Source organism: Lethenteron reissneri, chromosome 16, assembly GCF_015708825.2.
Source record: "Lethenteron reissneri isolate LAM-NWPU_2019-01 chromosome 16, ASM1570882v1, whole genome shotgun sequence".
Classification (NCBI taxonomy): domain Eukaryota; kingdom Metazoa; phylum Chordata; class Hyperoartia; order Petromyzontiformes; family Petromyzontidae; genus Lethenteron; species Lethenteron reissneri.
The window spans coordinates 1,545,318-1,567,239 of record NC_083794.1 but is presented as its reverse complement, the minus strand read 5'-3'; the positions used below and the strand labels follow the sequence as shown (position 1 = coordinate 1,567,239).

The window sequence follows — 21,922 nt, the reverse complement described above, 5'->3', positions numbered from 1 at the left end:
GGCCACGTCGCCTAAATTGTTGAAGCCGTGGCGGGGACCCGTGGAGGTCGTGCGGGTGGCACGCCCCCAGTGCGTTCAGATAAAATGGGGGAAACGCCGTTGGTACGTCCACCCCTCCCGACTGAAACCGTTCTCGCCTCCGTATGGCCTCCCCTTGTGTCGTGAGGGCCGAGCATGTGACGTGACCGACGACCCTGAGGGGGAATTGTCCTTGCCTGCTCCTCACTTGTCTCCGCCTGATCCGCTCCCAGGTGTCTCGGAACTGACTGCTGCCGACCACCGGCGGCCGGATCTTCACGGCGGGGCCGGTCCTTCCAGGCCCGACCCGTGCCGTCTAGAGCTGCCGGAGACACCGGACGGTCGCCAACGTCCCGTTCCATACGACGGACCGGCCAGACGGACTCGCGCTAGGTCGCGCTACTTTGTGTAACCTACCACGTGCGGAGTCGAGGCAGCCGGAGCGCCTCGGCACTGCGTGGGTCACAGTGACACTTGGCGCGTTCGTTTTACGGTGTTCGCTTTTATTGTGTTGTTCGTCGGGCTGTATATTGCTTCATATTTAAGGTTGTGTTTTGTTGTTGTTGTTGTGTTACGGGGCACACGGGAATGTGGAGTTCTTTATTACTGCGTTGCGTTATGTTGTGTTGTAGGTTAACAGCCGGGCCGGCTGCAAGCTATGTGGGAGGGGGTGATGTAGAGGTGATACGCGCTGGGATTAAGGATCGTATGCACAGTGCGTGATGATTGGCTGTGTAGGTGGTGACGCGCGCTGACGGTGGAGGATCAGGGGTCAGCGCGGGGTCGTGGGTTACGGGGGTACCGATTGGCTGTGGGCGGTGACGCGCTGAGAGGGAGTGATCAGGTGGCAGCGCAGTGTGATTGGTGGAGTAATGTTAACACGCGCTGGGGAAAGCGGATCGTAGAGAGAGTGCGTCGTGATTGGGTCATTAAGGAACGACGCTCACGTCGACGCCGCATCAGCTCCGTCCCTCGTGAGCAAGGGCTATAAAAGGGGATGCACACAGGCGTAAGGGCAGTGTGTAACCAGCGAAGAAGGAAGACGGGGATGAAGACCTAGAGCCCTGCGGTACCTAGCCCCGCTGTCCTAAGGGGACCGGGACTCTGTGTAACCCAGAGTCGAGTGTATTGTGTAGCCAGAGGCATAGGGCTTACACGAGTCGAGTATATTGTGTGTAGCCAGAGGCATAGGGTCTACACGAGTCAAGTGTATCGGGTGTAGCCAGAGGCCTAGAGCTTACACGAGATTAGTGGAGTGTGTCGGAGGAAGAAGAGAGACCACACGTTGTATTGTGATACCTAAAGGATTTAATAAAAGTGTGTTACCCGTCAAGAAGTTCCTGCCGTCAATTCCCATACTTCACCTGTAAACACATTCACGGGTGAGCATTCGTTATTCATGCGGAGAATGTATCACGTTTACAAATGTTCTTTGCTTATTGCTGGTTGATCCAATTTTGAGATTTTTTGGGGAATCTTGGAATATTGCTTTTGTTTGTACCCACCACTCGTTTCCGTGCACACACTGTCATTAACGCTCATGTAGGCACAGCGACAGAGACAGTTTTTACCGCGTTGTGGGTTAGTGGAGAATGAAACGTGGCATTTCACGTGTTTTCTGTTATCCTTTCTCTACAACAATAGCTTAAATATGTGTGCAGTGAATATAAACGGAAATGGAAGTCAAGCCAATTCTGCTTGCACTTTGTTTATTGTTTTATCCGTGAATTTAGAATTAATGTTTAACAGTCCATGTTTACGAAGCATTAATGCATTGCATTGTAAGGCTAAGGATGGGGCGCTGATGGTTTTTATAAACTAGAAACTGTTTAATCTTGTACAGCTCTTGGACGGCCTTGCCTGGTGTTGAGACGTGTCCCAAGTAACGCACCACCATGTAGATCACACGGAGAACAGCTTAAAATAAAAAATAAATTGTTTTAATTTTATTTTACCAGGTAAGGCCCACTGAGCTCTTTTCAGAAGCCACCTGTATAACTGGAGCATTTTTGGCACGTCATCCTTTCCACGTTTCTTGGTTGAGACTTTAGAATAATACGTTTTGCTCGGGAAGCCTCTTGGGAGGTTTGGCTTACTGCCTCCAGATTATTTGCGTGTACACGAGGAAGCTCGAGTTCAGGAGGAAACCTGGAGATGCAAAGGGCATCCCGCTCAAACTCCACGTGGCTAGATTGGCAACCCACTCGCTAGACAGGGACCGCGTCGCCTCCACGTGCGGTACGATGTCTCGTGCATCTGATATTGGCACAGTCCAAGCACCCGTGTACACCTTCATAGCCTGTTCTAAGACAAAGCAGGTGAGCCCCGAGTAGGGCAACTTTATCTGATCAGCGCAATCGCGCAATATAATTGTTGAGGTGTTTTGCTTGTAGCGAACATCACGTTATCCACAAAGCAGACATTGGTCTACAGGTGGACAAAGACACACGAGGTCACATGTAATAGGGAGACGACATGGATACTGCATTTGTTGATAATGTGTCCTGGATAATGCGCATTCTACAAAAGTGTTGTGCAACAGTTGACACCCTGGCAAGATGGAATGCCCTGTGTTTCGGAACACGAATCCATCACGCTTTAATGGGAGGCAGTATATTGTACTGTGGGAAATGCATTGTGCTCAGAATCGGCGTGTTTTATAGGCACCTTTATTATGCTTCGTTTGATTAAAACCAAATCGTCTATCCCCCACGGTCTTGGAATTCCACATTCTATCTTTGGCCCGCACATGAGCTCATCGCCTCACTTTTGCAGCACGTGTCCCGTCCGCCCATTACTCTCCATTCGCTCCCATTCCGTCACTCGTCCTGCCCATCGGCGCATTGTCCCTTCTCGTAATCTGTCCTGCCCAAACCCACTTACTTTTAGCACTCAATGTGATTTTTTCTTTAGATTGCATTTGGTTCCTGACTAATGTATTTCTCTATCTGTTTCCGTGTCATTTCCAGCACGCGTTTCTTCACGCTTCTTGGTGTGCTGTGTTTGTTTTCTCCCATATGTTATTGTCCGTGTTTCTGATCCAAATGGTGTTTTATCCCGACCCAGAGGCCCATTGTATATTTGGAGTTTCCGTGTCTCTCCTCATGGTCACGTGGATTTTTCTCCGGGTCCTCCGGTTTTTCCCTCCACATTTAAAAACAAGCGTTTATTGTATTTGACAGCGATACATTTCCATTTGATAAGCCACTTCGATGAGCTATTATTTTTGACCAAGTCCTTTCTGAAAAACAGCTAAAACGCTCAGTGGGCCTTAGCTGGTAAAATTAAACATAGTTTAGTTTACATAACAGGTTACTTTCACTGACTGATACTTTTCTTTAGCAAATTGAGTTTTTCTAAATAAGTCTCATCCTGCTGCTGTTTGCCTCTCTATTTCATCATTTTGATTCCAATATGAGCCTTCAATAATTGCCCGAGACATACAAATCCTGTTTGATTTCCAGCCATGTGCCTCCAGAAATTAATTCTTTTGTTTAGCAGACTTCCTGCTAAGCAAATGAAACGGTAAAACAACAATGCAAAACATTTAGAAACATAAAAATTATCCACCAATAAAGGGATCACGTAGTTTTTTTGCCGTATATTTAATAATCTTTCTGATCACCATTTCTGCAGAAGTCTGTGATGTTAAGATTATCCGTTATATAATTTAGCAACTAGAAAATGGCTCAAATTGGTGGTCAGGTGGCTGAGACATCTGAGCCCCAAACACCCCTTGAGGTTTTGGGATTAAGCTTTAGCAGGCCACTTGGCCAAGCCAAGCTCCCGAAAGCTTATTTGGCATCAAAGTCTTAAGTCAACCCCTTGGTCATCAATAAACGCAAACGTTCCGTTCCGGTGATTGCACAGAATTGGTGACACCGCCATTGTAGAAGCGGCAGCATCGTGGAAATGGAACCTTGGCGTGCCGTGACGTGTGGACTTTGCTGCTGCTGCTGCTGGATGACCTGTAGTCTGGTTGTGTGCTGGATGAGACTTCTAAGTTGGCCTCCTCTCCTGCGGAGACGTGGGGAGAACACGAGGCCTCTATTGCCCATGCGTCATTGCGTTCGAGCTTTCGTCAATATTTAATGTTTTTTTCTCTCTTTGCAACTGTCAGCACTTTGCGAATACAATCATTTTAACCATATTCACTGCACAACTACCCAGGATTCTGTGTGAAACACAAACATGTGCTCCCAGGGACATTGGCAGAGTGCACAACTGGACTCCAACATCACATCCTCTCAGAGCACCTTTTGGCACTTAGATTTTCTGTTGCCATATGTTCCTGGGGCCTGGCACCCAACCATTCGTGGCTCTCCACAAGGGCTGAGATTAAAATTAAATATTAAACACTAAAGTAAAAATAAACTATTTTTATTTTACAAAGGAAAGGCCCACTGCGATATATAGTTCTTTCTTGATTTTAAGCTTTCGTGACTGAAGGAATTCATACTCTTTGGTTCCTTCGGTAAAGTCATGTAGATATGAAAATAAATAATAGATCATGACGTTTCGATAGGAACAACAAGCAATCGTCTTCAGGTGAGAGAGAGAAGCATGCCGTTGTGACGAGGCATTATATAGATCCGAGAGGGGGGAGGGAGGAGAGGCCGTAACTTGGGGGTGAAATGCAAAGAGGGCTTAGGTGAAAGAGAGATGAAGGAAAAGGAAGCTTAGATATCAAACTTAACACAATTTAGAAATGTGATGCAACTCAGAGAGTCGGCTAACGCAACAGTTAACACTTTACCTGGTTGATCACGTCCTTCCAAAGATTGCTCAATTGTGCATCCATCTTCTCGGTTGAAGTTATGTCCGAGTTGTGTGGAAATCCTCCCCGCAGAGGCGGTTCAATCTTGATTTGAAGCTTTCGTGACTGCAGGAATTCATACTCTTCTCCCTCTCACCTGAAGACGATTGCTTGTTGTTGCGATCGAGACGTCGTGATCTATTATTTATTTTCTGATCTACGTGACTTTACCGAAAGAACCAAAGAGTAAGGCAGGCTGCTTGGTAACTTTGATCCTCAGGGCAGTTGGGATAATGCTTTGTGTATGACATATCAGTTTTTTCTTGATGAGGTGGGAGTCGCTGTGTGTTGAGCCATGGCACAACCCGCAGATATCAACGCAGATGTGAACTAAAGTTATTGCTGTAAAAATGCTCTGTCCAAAAATAATTAGTTGTTCATTTGACCCCAAGGGAGATGCCACCATCATTGACAATACAACTATCGTACAATCCTGTGTCAATTCGCTGCTGGACAAAGGACACCCCGCACCATGAAGTCATGGGGTTTGCTTAACCATACTTCACCACGCTGGTCAATGTAGGTTGGTGAGGGGGCGGGTCCCAGGACCAGTTCAGATATTGCCCACCACCAAATGTTCACTGTGGCTGGGAATCGAACTTGGATGGCCCGCATTGACGGCGCAGAGTGCTCACTGCATCTAACCATCCGGCGTGTATCCCAAGCTCGGGGTGTGCCCTTACTACAGTGCGTGCACACGCGATGCTGGATTTCCTTTAGTGAGGTCATTTGTCACTCACAATCATTGCCGTTGGCTCGTACTCTTCGCTGTTAAGACACAGACTTTTATTATTCCGTATCAAGTGCTGTATAGAAAAGAAGCTGGTTGTTACGAAGATGAGAACTCACAGTTATGCAATCACATGAAAATGTGTCCAAGACGTCATATGTATAAAAATAGATATTTTATTGTCATATATGGGTCGTTGAAATCGGCCTGTGCCAATGCTATATTTGTGATTCTTGGGATGATATAACGTGCGCTAAAAGTCAGAGCCAGAATAAGGTCAGCTATTGGGAATAATATTCCTTCCCTCGGTTTATTCTCCCCAATTATGCGTGCTCTGGGCACAACGATGAATGCATTTTACGTCAGAACTCTCGTAGTGAACGAGTGCCTCGCCCTCTGTCAGAGAACAGGAGACATTGTGCAGGCCGTGTGTCACGTCTCAGGACGATGAGAGTGTCTTAATCATTGCGCCTTAAAATATGTTGGTTTTAGTCACAAACCAACTGTGCACCTTCAATTGTGCAATCGAGCCGAGACGATCAAGTTGACTGCACTTTATGAGCCAGTTTTTACTCCTGGGATTACTTGATTTATTACACGCCCTCTTTAACAGACAGCTCGTAATAAATGTAGGGCAATTTACTGCCCCATACTGAATGGGAACCCCACGTTGTTACAACGCTGGGTCACTAAGGTACAAGCCAAATTCTCGCTTGGTGGAAACGTCCATTAGTGGTCCACGCGCTGCTGATGAAGTTCAGAACATTTAAACTGGTCAAGGTCCTTGCCTACTTAAACAAATGGTTTGGAAAAAATTGGTCCAGATGGCTAAACATGTCTTTTTTTTTGGCCAGTGAAACACTTGTGTATGCATTCATTAATCACGAGTGCCAACCTGGTTTCAAACCCAGGCTCAGTGCTCTGACCTGGCGCTATTCGATTGAGAGCCGCCTTACCACATTAGGCACCATGAGAAGATTTGGAGAGCTGTGGGTTAATGTCCACAATCCAGTTTTTTCATTATCATTTCCAATATTGCATGACCAGCCTTTACCATCTGGTACAAATGCAAAGTCACCCACACTTGCAAGATATAAGAAAATGTGCTGAGTATAATCCTGAAATGTCACAACATCATCAGCATATTCATGGTTGTGGGCAAATATTCATGAGCCAGTTAAATTATTCATGAAGCACAAAAACAGTTAAAAGCTAAGAATATAATTGTAGGTCCCTCTTTTTAATACAAAAGGATATGTGAAGTCCAATAATCCATTTAGTTACATTTATGGGTCTCACTAACATAATAGTTGGAACCAATTGAACAGAAATGTCATGTAAACCATTTATATGATGCACAGTATCAATGGGTTATATAGCTGACTCGTGTCTTGGCGTTGTGCCAATCGCTATCTTTAATGTGTGGATTGGCATTGGTCATGTGTGATCTACACCGACATCGTCTTAAGGCGGCGGGCAGAAGAAGAGTGGTATGGCGCTCGGTTGATTGTGCGTGAGACTTTTATGGCCATGGCCTAGAATTACTGATAAGGATATACGTGACCGACAAGCGAGTGGCGCCCCACTTTATTGAGTAAATATGACCTCAATGTACATAGCGGCTAATGGCTGATGGCATTGTTCCCTATAGAAGGGGAAACTGCACAAGTGGGCAGAATGTGTGTCTCTATGTGTACTCACTGGACATGCAGCTGGGTCTGAAACACATTTCTGAACCACTACTTCTGGTAATGTGCTCCAACTTACCGAAAGAGGTTACATCGTGTGAGATGGTACACCTGAAGCTGCAATTTGTGGGAGTTGAAACATAGTTTCCAAAGGGTACGAATGTATTGTAATAACTGTGACATTCAATGCGTAAATGACATCATGTTCCACTTCTGACTGATTTTTACCTGAATTATTGGTAGTTGGCCAACAACCCGAATTATAATAATAGGATTTTTCCCCTTTTTTCTGGCAACAAAACTGAAACCTTTTTACAAGGATTCATGTCTGCATTAAACACAATACTTGCAGTCAAAATGCAAACAAAAAACATACTATGATAATATATGCATTGTCCTTGAATTCTAAAAACATGGATTGTTTATCTAACAATTTTCAAGTTTCTGTTTCCCCCCCCGCCTCTCCCAACCTTATCCCTCGTATCCTTAGCAATGCGTCATGAGAATACGCATCCGTTTGGAGAGCTAGCAGCAGAGCAGTGCCGTGCCTCGTGTTGTCCAGAAAGGGCTTGGAAGGAAATGTCGCTAGAACTGCTTCTGGAATCTCCGTCGGGTTGCCTCCTCCTCGTTCGTCGGTCGTGGACACACCGGCCACAGTTGTGCCACAAATCAGACGGAAGGAGCATGGCAAGCACGTCAGCCAGTAGCAGCCTCAGGCCTACCGAGCTCTCCTACGCGTGTGCCGAGGCGTTTGGGTTTTTGCGAGCGAAGGTCGCGCGTTAAAGGTCCGGCGTTACGCCTCTGCTGCTGTCCGTAGATCATAATTTGTAATTGTTTCGATGCTTAGGGCATTGGTAGTATATTTGCGAATAAAAAAACGGCTGCATAGCGAGGCGGCCGCGGTGCTCAACCGCTGAGCCGGTTTGCGCTCAGTCAGCATGTTCTCTTCGGCAGCCATCGAATAAATCCTGCAATAAAATGCGAAAGTATGCCGTCTTCTATAAAGTGGGGCGTGAAAGAGGCTGGTAGTGTCAACCTTCACAATGTAGTGTGTTATACATGGAGTCTCACACACTATAGTTGGAGGCAATACTTTTAATAACAACTCGGGTTCTATAACTAGTGCGTTAGTGTAGCGAACAGGCCAGTCAGCACACACGCTGTCTGACCCACGATGTCAGGCTACACTCAACCGACGAATGAGCAGCGATGAGCGAAGACGAAGCGGGACTCCAGGCTGATCCCCACAACGGACCCCGATCCCTGTCGGGGCTCCCCCTTTATTTCCCTGGGCGTGGGCTCGCCCTGCCCTCGGTCACGCCTCCTGCTGTATCAAGTAAGGAGCTCCCGGCTCCCAGTCACATGTCCCTTTATTACCCGACGTGTGAAATAGTGGCTGGTGCTAATCATAGAGTAACAACGTTTCATGTCACTACAACAACAGTGAGCCCTTGCATGCCTGTGGTTGTCAAAAGCCCAAATTTGAAGAATATTTGCCATCGACTCATTTGTAATTGTCATTTGTCTTCGGACTAGTGTGGTTACCCATGCCCTGCTTGTGAAATAGATCATGAATCACAATTGGCTCTTAGTTGACCTCGATCAAATAATTTACAGCCATGCAGCACCCAGAAGCGTGTCGTATATAAATCACTGTCTGTCTGCACGACACACAAGAGAATGCAGTGGCTATTTTCACACAATTGTGCGTGACTGCCAAGAGCTTTGATGTGCATTAAGTGAGTCGACTTGACTATATACTTTGTTGCCGAATGTTCCAATTGAACATTGAAACAAGTCAACTGGGGTAGTACACCTCCGGTGAGCGCTGAAGTATTGGTCGAAGTCGAAAGCGTCTAATTATTAGTGCTCTGGTATCTGCGAGTACCGATGCAATGTGCATTTTGCGTTGGACGTGATGATTGGTTTCATCAGTCCCTTTCCTCAAGTCCCGTGGGACTCAATATAAATTCTTGCAGTTGGGCATCGACATCAAAAATATCTGCGATGGCTTTCCCCCACGTGTTGTTAAGGTCAAGGCGAATTCTATATGCAATGATTGAAATACCTACAGTAGAATCTGGACAGTGCTTACTTTTCCAACTCTTTGCTGTTGTTGTTGTAACTCTCTGACCTGCCCCTACTGGACATCTGTGAAAAAAAGCTTTATAGCTCATCGCGGATTCCTCCTGCAGTATAAATTCTGATTCTGATAGACACCCACTTAGTTATTCCTCTTCATCCCCTATGGGACGTAAGGCTACGGTAGACACCCACGGGGGAGATGAACTCGTGACTCGTCACTCCACTGCTGGACGAGTGCCTCCCCCGTGCCGTGCTGGTGGTGGTGATTTGACCATACTTCCCCATGCCGGTCAGTTGAGGTTGGTGACTGTGGGGAGCGTAGAAGCAGGACCAATGGGTTCTGCTGAGCATCACGCGGTACATCATGTACATCACATGGTACACCACGTGGTGCATCACACGGTGCACCGGTCACTCGCGGTGTGTGCACAGCGGCCGCCCGTCTTCAGCTCCATCCAGGCCGAAACCTCGCTTGGTTTTGTGAGGGTCCCCAGCTCCAGAGCCACCACCACCTTCTTGCCCTGTATGTAGGTGCCACACGGAAAGCATCTAATGCTTTATTTGTCAATGTGTTAGGTGTTTGGAAGCTTGTGAAGCCTTTCGATGAGGTCACAGCTGAGTTGCTAAGCTCCGGTGCCAACTTCAGAATCCAGACAGAGTCTTCAAACATAAGCCAGAGGCTCTTTTAAAATGAGTATTTGCAACAAGCTCCTGGAGCCCTTCTCATGTTTCCCCAATATGTTTTACAGTCAAAAAGAGCAGTGTGAACGTGATCAAACTGCAACTGATGCTCTTATGAAAATGAAAGATTAACAAGAGGAAACAAAAAAAATTCAACCGCAAGATAATGAGAATTTGGAAAATGTCAAATCGAGGTGGCTCGAGGTGAGAGTGCGGAGCCGGCACCGCTGAAATCCTGGGCTCCGATCCAGGCATCCGCCTGTCCTTATTTAACCGGGTTCCCACGTGTAGTAAGTGAACTTTATTTTACTATTTTTATTTTACCAGGTAAGGCCCCACTGAGCTATGTAGCTCTTTTTCAGAAGCGACCTGGTCACAAATGAGAGCTTGACAAAAGTGCTTTATGTGCAAATGTATCGCAGCCAAATACTCTAAACGCAGGTTTCTAAATGTGGAGGGAAAAACCGGAGGACCTGTAGAAAAATCTACGCGACCACGAGGAGAGAGACACACAAACTCCAAATATACAGCAGCCAAGGTGGGGATCAAACCCACAATCTCCTGTATACAAGGCGAGGTAGTTAACATCTCGCCACCGTTGACCATCTTGGTCAGGGCACCAGTTGTTGTACACCTAAAATATAATTATATTGAGTTTATTTTACATGTGGAATGTCTAAATTCCAGCTCCGAGAATTAAAACCGCGTTGGTTTGACTGTCATGTGATATTCTCTTGGCAGTGTGCATGGGAACGTGTGCCACCCTACTGTGTTAATAAATACAGAGAGAATCAGAAAAAAAAGCCTTGAAGGATTTTTCTGAGAGAAGTTCTGTAAACATTACCTTCAGCTGGTCTCTAACATCTGGGTCGCACGGCTCTGAGATTTCCCGATGGAGTCATCATCTCCTGACATGTCGATAGCACGATGGGAGTATGTATATATGGCAACAAAACGTGGAGCAAACCCCAGATAATCTTGTTATTTTTGCACAAATGTTCCATGGCAGGAATCCTGAGGAGAATCCCTTTCAAGTGAACTTAAAACTTACTGACTTAGGAATAGGAATCGTATGGTTACCAACTGCAGTTTTGGTACAAATAGTAATCAAAATAGTAGTTTTGGGTTTTAACAATACCAAGGTGACTACTGTCACATCATGGTATAATTTTGGAAGCACTGTGTCCGTTGAGACGGTTGACAATGTTGAGTTTGGTCGATTGCCCAGCCAGTTCCATTGTTGGAATGTGAGATGTTAAGTGTTGCCTCTGGGTCTTCTGGGCTCACAAGTCAACCGTTTGCGCCAGAATCACCGCTTTGTGCAGAAACGCCGCGTGATAGAAGCGGCGGTGGCAGCAAATGTCGTGCGTGAGAGAGAGAGTGTCTGTGAGGAAGAAGAAAAAAAAATCTTTTTTTTATTAAGTGGAATTTATAAATGAACTAAAAATAAGTTCGGGCAACAACAACAACAACAAAAGGTCACTCGGCAACATACCTTGTGTTGTCATGGCAACACCCAGAGATTCCTTTCGGGATTGGGTGGCCCTAAAGGGAGTTTTGCCAGGACGGGGCAGTCTTCTCCGTTCAGCCTCCCCACACGAGTGAGAGGGAGGGCGAGCGAGCGAGCGAGCGAGAGCACGGGAGAGCGAGCGAGCCACTGCTCGCAGTCCTCGATTGCTACCGAAGAACCTCGGCGTCTCGCCGCTTGTTACTGGTGAGTAGCACGCCATGCCCCCCCCCCCCGTCTCGTTCACTGCTCGGTGGCGATGTGTGTCGTGGATGCGCCTGTGCGTTGGCTACATTGCTGCGCTGGGCCAGTGTGCACGTGTGTAACGCCGTTCTCGTTCAATTGCACGGTATTTAGCCCCGGCGGCGTGGCTGGGAGTGTAAGGAGCTGCCCCCCCCCCCATTCGTAGCGTGTTCCAGCCGGTGGATTGTGGCTGCTCGTGTCACCGTAGTCGTTCTGGAGAGGCTTGCTTCCCGCTCGTCTGCCGACAGTGCACACAGCGCAGCTGCGTTACGTAAGCGTGCCATTCTTATCTGTTGTGTAAAATGAGAACGGTATATATTTAATATAACGTGGAAAGGTATTCATTTCACGTGGGAATAGGCTGTGCGTTGCGTGGCCGATCGGTTATGTAACTGCGCATGGCCACCGACGTTGATCATTTTAGTGGCCTTATTAATAAAAAAAATAATTGCATGAGTACGTGTACAGATGGGTCCTGATCGTTTTTTCAAAGAGTGTACTGCAGCCGAATCTGTTACCTATCACCCAGGGAATTTAAATTACGACACTGGCCAACCTTTTTTGGGGGGCCCTGCTTGGAACGTTCAGCCAATTCCTTTCTGGACATGTTTGCCAGTGGGGTGGGTGGAAACCCAAAACTGCACTGATTTATTGTGAACCGACTTTGCTGTACTAGCTCCTTAAAGCAGCTGGTTATCCCAAGCACATGATGACTTTCTATACCCCGATCCACCAACCTGACCTCCAAGATTGCCGCCTTGCAGGCATTTATCTCACAGTAACCTGGTTACCATCCTGTGTCAGCAAATTATCCTCATTGTTCCAATTCTGTAGAACTCGCTGTCCTCGCAAACTAATGATGGTCGAGGTTGTGATTTTTATTCAGGAATCAATTATTTTTTTGTAAATTTGACTGTCTCATTTGTTATCCAATTCGATCTCATTTACCACGTGAACGTAAATGGCACGTTTGCATACACGTTCCAAACAACAGGTGTGAATAGTAATGTATTGATTCTTAAATCGATGAATCGTTACATTCGTTCTTCCGATAGCGAGCTTAAAAGTGTCATTTATAGCTTTATTTGTCTGCCAAATATGAGTCCGATAATAGAGCTGCCAAGTCACGTTTGTGCGTTTTTCATTGGCTGCCTGTCTAGCACTCTGGCGTAGGCCTTACCTGGGACGCTGTGAGGAGTGTGGTTCCTCTGTAGTTGCAACACACCCTCTGGTCCCCTTTCTTAAAAATGGGGACCACGACTCCAGTTTTTTAAACCAGCGGTACTGTACCCGCCTTCCATGCAACATTGAATATTGCGTGTTAACCAGGACACTCCTACACTGTCCAGCGCTTTCAACAACTCTGGGCGAATCTTGGCCACCCCAACAGCTTTGCTGCTACAAAGGCCCTCGACAGCCGCAGTGACTTCAGAAGCCATAATGGATCCGACCCCCCCCCCCCCCAGCTGTTTCCAGGGTTGCCTCCTGAGAGGAGGGCATGTCCACCGGGTTGAGGAACTTCTCAAAGTGTTCCTTCCATCTCCTTGACTATCTCCTTAGTTGAGTTCAATGTTACGCCGCCCTTCCTGACAACAGCCTGGGCCACGTCCCGTCGACCCCTCCTAAGGCGTCGGATGGTTTGTCAGAACATCTTTGAGGCTGCCCGGTTATCTCATCTCCATGGCCTTTCCAAACTCCTCCCACGCCCTGGGGGTTTTTGCTTCAGCAACTGCTATAGCTGTCGTCCTCTTGGCAAGCCAGTACCTCTCAATTGAGTCGGGAGACCATTTTCCGAGCATAGCTCGTAAAGCCTCGATGGAAATCAATCCTCGGTATTGTTCGTACAAAGATGAAAGTTATAGTCCGTGTGATTTATAAGAACGAGACGCTAAGTGTTACATTTATGCTAATGGTACAGATGCAAGAGACACAAACAAGACGGCATTCAATGGAGACAGTAAAACCCGAGAAGGGATGGAATCTTGAATCAAATTGTGACTGTGGGGGTGAGAGTTCCTGAAATGTATGTAGAGAGTGAATCGTTTAATGCCAAATGACCAGCACTGGGAAATGCAAATTTGGCCTGTTTAGTGGCGCTGGCTCGAGGTGTAATGGATATTAACTCCTATGGCAACCAAAAAGATGACTAAAACGCAGTTTTCAATAACTGTAAGATGCGTTTTTTGTTTCTCGTAAGGAAAATACACGTATTGAAATATTACGTCAGAAAAAGTCTTTATAAATAGCGGTAATCTACTTTGTAGAGCGAGCGCCTTTCATCAAGAGACCACCAAGCGGCCGTCCATGTAAAAACTTCAACACTTCGTGTGAAAACAAGACATGTGGCAAATGCGCTGCCTCACAAAAGTACATTTCTAAGTGTTCACTTTTTAGCAGTCGGATGCGAAACCTTTTGAAATACTGTTGTGTTAATATCAACTTTAAGCGTGCCCTTGATAAGCCTTGGCATATTTGTTGGGTTTAAACGTACTTGGGTGGTCATGCGCCTCCTCGCCGCTGCGGGCCTCCCAGTTGGCTTCTCATCAGGGGGACCACTCGCGCGACTTTGGCGGAAGGTAACGTCTCACTTAACGCGGTGATCAATTTGTACATCTGTTTATGATGCCTTTTTATTTCGGCTGTTCACGATTACTTAGGCCCCAAAGGAAGCTAGGCTGCAAGATAAATTGCCTTTCATTGCTGTCCCAAGTGAGTGCCAGTTCAAGTGGGGCCTGCGCAATACGCTTGTAACAAAGGCAACGCTCGGCAGTGCAATGGGTGCGCGCAGACAGGCGGCAGTGCGGTGGTTTGCACGAGCCGCATTTGAGAGGGTTGTATTCAAAACCTTTGGCCCCCTGCTCTTTCAGCCACTCCATTATGTATACCAACTTGACAAATACATCATATACGGTTGTTGGCGTGTGTGTATCTGTGTGCGGTGGCGTGTAGCGGGTTAGCGCGCCACGTTACGTAACCCGGCGACCCGAGTTCGATTCCCGCTCACGGCCAACACCAGTGACGATTATCTGAACCGGTCCTGGGCCTTCTCTCGGTCGACTCGGCCTCAAATGAGTACCTGGTGGGGTGTGTAAAATCATCGCCACTGGTAAGACAAAGGCGGCCAGGCGTGGTGCTGGCCACCCACCCCATTGTGTACCGTTCCGGCCCTCATAGGTGCTCGCTAACAGTACTTTGCCTAACGGTCTCTTAAGGCTTTGCGTGGCATTGTTGTCTGTCGTTTTTTTGTACAAACTTTTACTCGTATTTATATATAGCCTTTTGAGCGCGGCAAACATTTCCCAGATATATATAATTTGTTCATAAAGGCCGTCTTCGCCAGGCAAAAATGTTCAAGAAATATAATATAATTTTTACAATTCGTATCTATGATCAGACCACTAACAACTTCTCCAAAAATGTGTATTTTTCCGCGAATAAAATATAATTGTTGATGACTCAATTTTAATATTCCGTTCTTTTTCATAATAAAGAACAAAAATGAATGAACTTGATACTCTGAGGGGAAGACCCTATCTTTTACCGTTTTCGAATTATTCAGATTTGAAATGCGTCCTATTTAGTTAAAAACTGCTTAAATCCGAAATCTCAAAAACAATAAAAGATAGAACAATGGGTCTCGCTTTAATTGTATTTGCTGTTTAACGCTCTATCAAACGAAAAAAAATGTTATCTGATATTTTAAACGGTTTCTGACTGACTCGTACAAACATGTCAATGGGGCACAAAAAAAATCTGATTTTTTTATTTTTCCTGTTTGTGTCCTAAAAGCTACCTATGTATCAAACTTCAGCTTTCTACCATGTCGGGTAATACCCTAGACGTTTTTGAGACATACAGATTAAGGTCTTTATTTATATAGATGATAGGTTTCCTCATCATTTGAAGAGTTGGATATCGTTGGCATCCGCCAAGCCAATGGGCCCAGTCGTGTGGGGAAATTGGGTTTTGAGAGGTAGACCCTGCAGAAGTGGGCATCACGAGGACCACAATGCACTTCTTCAGGAAGTGGGGATGCTGTCTGTGTAATGCGCAGAGGTTGTGATGATCGCCACACGTGTTTTTGATTGTCATTTCAAACTTCTCCTATGTGCGCGTACCGCTGGCAATTTGAAACCTAGCAGGGAACATTGTTGTATGTCCCAAGTTATGCAACTAGGCGCGAGTGCCATTGCATGGGTTTTATTCGTGATCAAAGTCTGAATATGACATGAGCATAAATAGAGTGTGAATAAGGGCGGCCTTGAAACTTTTAGATAACACAAGAACGGAACATACTGTCGTAGATATCAATACAGTGACACTAATACGATTGGACTGTTGTTACATCACCCAGAATGCGCCTGAATCTCATCCAATCCCGGAAGCTAAGCAGGGTTGGGGCTGGATACTGCTTGGACAGCAACCACCATGCATAACACAGGTGTTGTAGGCTGCTGTGGGGCTACGTTGGAAAAAAATTCATTGTTGAACTGTACTATACTCACGTCTATGCTGCGCCCGCCTTCATCAACCCACACCAGATTAGCGGTTTTAGGTCAAATAACTTTCGTGACCTGCACGGCATGGGGAGGCCCTCATCCAGCACTAGATTAACAACGCACGGTTAGCTACGTACGGTGCGGAAGAATTTCAGGATACAAAAGGTTGTGTATGTTTAATACGAATGTACAATTCTCTTTCTCCATATAATTACCGTACATTGTTTTTGGTGACGGTGGCAAAAAGGCATTGTGTGGGAAGGATACATTTTGTAAATTAGATGGGTTTTCTCTCTATAGCTCTGGATAATTTGCTGATATCGTTTGCATTGAGGGAAGATGCCATCGTCCTGTCTTTTCGCAAGGCGTGACGCACATTGTGCAATGTTGGCGGTGGGTATGAAGCAGTGCGTTTGCAGCCTGCGATGTTAAAACGAGCACAGGTAATAATTCAGCCACTAACTTGGTGATGCCACCTGGGCAAGAGACATTGCCGTCGATGCGTGGGTTGGAAGCTAGGCCTGGGCTTAAAATGTCCTTTTGGTTGCCAGCATCACGGGGTCACATGTGGTCCCGTTGCTTCGTTACGACGCTTCAGGTTGGTAAGCTAACCGCGAGTTAAATCAGGCGAACCTGAAATTACGCTCATGCTTTTGAATAGAATGCAAATTAAGTAGGTGGGCAACTAGGCATTTACTGCGACATGTTGAAATAAATATATGGAGGTTACATTAGATGTGTCCTGGAAAATGTGCGAACCATCTCGGAGATTACACCTTTCGTTATCTCTAAACAAGATGAAATGGACGAACCTACCTGGTCCTCACTTGGCTTAAGCCTGAATGAAACTCGATATTTCAACTTTGCAGGAGAAGGCAAGGGGAATGACGCTCCATAGTTACCGTCAAGTGAAATAGTAATACTGGTAGGAACCTCCTGGTTACACCAGCCCACAGGGGATTATTGTGTCTGTCGTGCAGGGAGGGGCTGGGTGGGGAGGGTGGGGCTGGGTGGGGAGGGGCTGGGTGAGGAGGGTGGGGAGGGGCTGGGTGGGGAGGTTGGGGAGGGGCTGGGTGGGGAGGGTGGGGCTGGGCCGGGGGGTGGGAGGGGTGGGGCTGGTTGGGGAGGGGCTGGTCACCCTGTGGTGCCCTTATAAAACTCAACGTTTAACCTACTCACGCCGGCTTGTGCCCGCCCTCACAGTCGGCCATATTTGCGGAATACACCACGCCACCGTTGACCCTGGCCATTGACTGAGCAACCCAACGTTCCTACCAGCTCCCTCCGCAGGAATGTGTTTCGCAGCTTCCGGGATAATGAACGAGTCACCGAACCGTGTTTGTGTTTTTTCCCCCGCTTTGCTTTTCACAGGCAATGTTTACGGTGACGGAGGTCGCGTCGCTGAGCGACTCTCAGCCGGCTTACCGCATCCTCAAGCCCTGGTGGGACGTGTTCCTCGACTACCTGGGCATCGTCATGCTTATGCTGTCCATCTTCGCCGGCACCATGCAGTTCTCACGCGACCCGCTCTGCTGCCTTCCCAAGCTGGACGAGAACGTGACGTGTCTCTCCGACTCGGCCATACAGAAGTCCCTGCTGGCCACGGCCTCGCCCAATGCGCCAACAAAAGGTTCGAGCTTTGCACCGCGCTTGAATTCTCATCCCACTTCCGACTCAATTGTCGTAATGGCGTCGCGTAAGTGTCGGTTTTCCGTTCGGAGTTTTGTCAGTCACCGTGTAGACCAAGCGGCGGTTCTTAATCTTTTTTGTGGGTACTGTACACCCCTATTTGACTTTTGTTTCAACTGCGTTACTCCCCCCCCCCCCATGCCTGACCCAACATGGTACTGTGATTAATGAATATCAATATTTTAACTAATTGTACATTTTGTGAGGTATCCTAACTAGCTAGTAACTGCAAGGGAATAAACAAAATTCAACGGAAGCCACATTGTTTACGACCAATGAGTTGAGAAAAGTATTTTACGTAATTATAGGTTACCATATGGATTTACATTTTATCGTAGTTATTTTATATTGGCAGATTCATACATGATTATTCACCGATGACTCTCACGATATAATGTCACATTTATAAATCACCTAATGCACCTCCTGGGACATTGCCACGTACCAAGTTTGCCTAGCTGCCAACCCATTCTCAAAGCGGGGACTGTTTCTACGTCGTAATGCTTCTCAGGCACGAGTGTTGGCCACGTCGCCCCGGATGTTTCGCAGTTTGCACATAATGAACATGCGCAACATCACGCGGCTTGTGCAAAAGCGCCGTTCCTCTCACCACCGCTGCATGTGTTGTCATGGGTTTAGCAGACGGGCGAGTCTGATGTCTCGTCAAGGCCACCAAGGATAAGGGAAAACGGCGCCTTCACGACACATAATCTCCTCTGGATAGATTAACGGAAGGGGTTTGAACGCACGGCAGGAATGCCGTTTTGATTGGAAAGGACCGGGGAGCGCAGTTATGAGGAGATGTGGCCAGGGGTTAGACAAACCTTGCACAAGATCAATCTGACACTTTATTTTTATTGACTTGCGAAAAGGACGGTCCGCAACAAGTATTACACTTGAAAAAAAAAGTTGACTAAAATTTAAATCACACTGATCTTTTGCCAGCATAAATCATAGCAATAATAATAAAATGTCAGATTGTATTATTCTTTATGACCTAGTCTCACTAGGAGTGTCAGACCAGAGAACAACACCAAAAAGCGAACAGGACATGTGTATGTACGTTGAACGTCTTTCGCACCGTACGTAGAACAAAGACAATGCAGATATTAAAGAACATTAATATCTCTGGTTGAGCGGCGATATCTCCGGCACCTTTTCAAAGACAATGCACATGTTATCAGAGCATGTTTGTTTACATGTTCGACCACAAGCATGCGTGGTTAATGGCATACTTGATGCCTTGCAGCAGGGTGTCTATTTGGTGTTTAAACATAAAACGTAAAGCCTATTCTCTTTTTTTTATCATCACAAAAAAATATATACTATTTGGTGTTTTATTCATGCAAGAAACGTGTGTCGTCGTCAGTGATTGACTCGTCAATTTACGCAAAGTCTACGCAAGAGGCATGTAACTTTTTGCCCCCCCCCCCCTCGCGAGTCAATCAACTGGCAAGATTTGGAGATGCAATTTGATTCAAGAATCGACTTGTTTTCTCCCACTTTGTGGTTCAGGTTGCTTCCTCTCGTGGTTGCGGGGGTCGCATGCCCCCGTTCTATGACTCGTTGCACGCGTCGTGCACCCGTGTAGCGCGCTAATATGTAACATACGCGTTTGGAATCATTGCAGGTCTCCTGAGCATCTCTTACTGCCTCAACAAATGGTCGAATTCCACATTGAACTCTCAGTGTAAATGCCATGTTCTAATGATAGGGATAATTCTATTTGACTTAAACTAATGGCTTCTTGTGAAAGAGTCCACATCAGGTGGCGTATTATTATTCCATGGTTGACCCCTGAGTGGAGTTGGGCTGACTTGAATTTGGCCATGGTTTCAACTTATGTCCTTGCTATTGGAAGTCTGTTGCTCCACCAGCTGAGCTATATCACAGCCCCAATACCTTACATCTGTTTAATTAATTAAACATAACTTGTATTATTTTCTATAATTGCTTTTTGATTAAACGGTGGCATCTTTTTGCTGGAATTTCATTAAAACTCTAACGAAATGTGTGTCCAATACAACAATTAAAGATAAACGCGTGTAGTATTTGAGACTGAGAATACAACTACTGACCGTGGAACTATTGAATGTGTTCCCTTTGCTTAAATTTACTTTTGCTAATTAAACAACACTCTGCGGCAAGCGCATTTCAGCTGCACGATATATAGCCCAGCGGTGGCATCGGACCAAATTCAGTGTTCACCATGAATACACCAGCACCTGCAGCCCTTAGCCATAGCAACAGTTCATCCGATGTTAAACCACGGTACGCAGTTAACGAGGAAGTGGCTGGCAAGAGAGAGAGACTTTTGAGTGAGCCCGGCGTGAAAATTGGGAGCCTGTGCTCAAGACACGGATGCAGTAGAATGGGCACTGCATGCTGCCCCCTGCCATTGTCTTCACAAAGAGCTGTTCCAGGGCATCGGATGTCATAATGTTCTGAGGCCATGCCCCTACTGGACATCTGTGAAAAAGAGCTTTATAGCTCATCGGATTCCTCCTGTCTAAATAAATATTCCTATTCTGATTCAGAGCTCGAATTCATGATGCCAATTGTGTACTGGCGTGCATTTTAGTTTACATTCTGTTGTGTTTCTCCTAACAAGCACACGTGTAAAGGTTATGCTTTTGTGTTTGTTTCCACCCCTAGATTCTAGTCCCAGTGGCAGACAAACGGGGATGGAATACATGCAATACATCTTCGTGAATCAGAAATGCTACCACGATGTTCTGCCTTGGATATCCAAGTACATGCCTTTCCTTGCCTTAATTCACACGGTCATCCTGATGGCGAGCAGCAACTTCTGGTTCAAGTATCCCAAGACGAGTTCCAAGCTCGAGCACTTTGTCTCCATCCTGGGCAAGTGCTTCGAGTCTCCGTGGACCACCAAGGCCCTGTCGGAGACGGCGTGCGAGGAGTCGGAGGTTACCGGGACCGCTCCGCAGCACCAGAGCAAGCTGTCCGACCACGCGTCTCCTCCCAAGAGCAACTTGGGCTCGGTGAGCGCCGGCGATGGGGGCAGCCTCAACCCCAGCATGCCCATGTTCGCCAAGGACCAGGAGAGCGTTCCGCTGGCGCCGGTGGACAAGCAGATGCACGAGACGTCCATCCAGAGCGGCGTGAGCGTCACCATCTTGGACAAGAAGGACGGCGAGCAGGCGAAGGCGCTCTTCGAGAAGGTGCGCAAGTTTCGCCTCCACGTGGAGGAGAGCGACATCATCTACCAGCTGTACACCCTGCAGAGCCTCGTGAAAGACTCTGAAGATCCTGCTCATCGTGGGCTACACGTCATACTTCGTGGATCAGATCCAGTTCTTGCACGAGTGCGTGCCGGACGTGGAGGAGCTGATCGGATACACCACGTTCTGCTGCACGCACACGCTGGCCTACCTGCTCCGCAAGGTGCTCTACACCTACATGGCCGTGGTTGTGCTCTATGGCCTTGTGTGCTTCTACACGCTCTACTGGCTCTTTAAGCGGCCTCTGAAGGAGTACTCGTTCGAGAAGGTGCGCGAGGAGAGCAACTTCAGCGACATCCCCGACGTGAAGAACGACTTCGCCTTCCTCATGCACATGATCGACCAGTACGACTCGCTCTACTCAAAGCGCTTCGCCGTCTTCCTGTCGGAGGTGAGCGAGAACAAGCTGCGCCAGCTGAGCCTCAACCACGAGTGGAGCTACGAGAAGCTGCGCCAGCATGTCACCAAGAATGCGCAGGACAAGATGGAGCTGCACCTGCTCATGCTGTCGGGCGTCCCCGAGGCCGTGTTCGACATCCTGGACCTGGAGATTCTCAAGGTAACGATCTTTTCTCTTGCCGGGGGGAAGGGGTTTGGAAGCCACTGTGGGTGTCCGGGGGCAACCCAGGGATTTGCAGAGCCAGATTGTGCGCACCCGCGTAGAAACCTTTTCATCAGACTGCTGCCGGATGAGGGGGCCTCCCCCACCGACGCCTCGTAG

General features: G+C 47.1%; 1 protein-coding gene across 1 annotated transcript in view; it reads left to right on the top strand.

The window, feature by feature from the left end:
- LOC133343098 (volume-regulated anion channel subunit LRRC8D-like) overlaps window positions 1–21,922 on the top strand; it is a 63,285-nt gene extending 41,363 nt beyond the window's left edge. Inside the window, 3 exon segments of the mRNA XM_061552602.1 lie at window positions 17,639–17,897; window positions 20,612–21,213; window positions 21,215–21,922. Coding sequence (XP_061408586.1) covers window positions 17,642–17,897; window positions 20,612–21,213; window positions 21,215–21,922 — 1,566 coding nt within the window. The 5' untranslated portion in view covers window positions 17,639–17,641.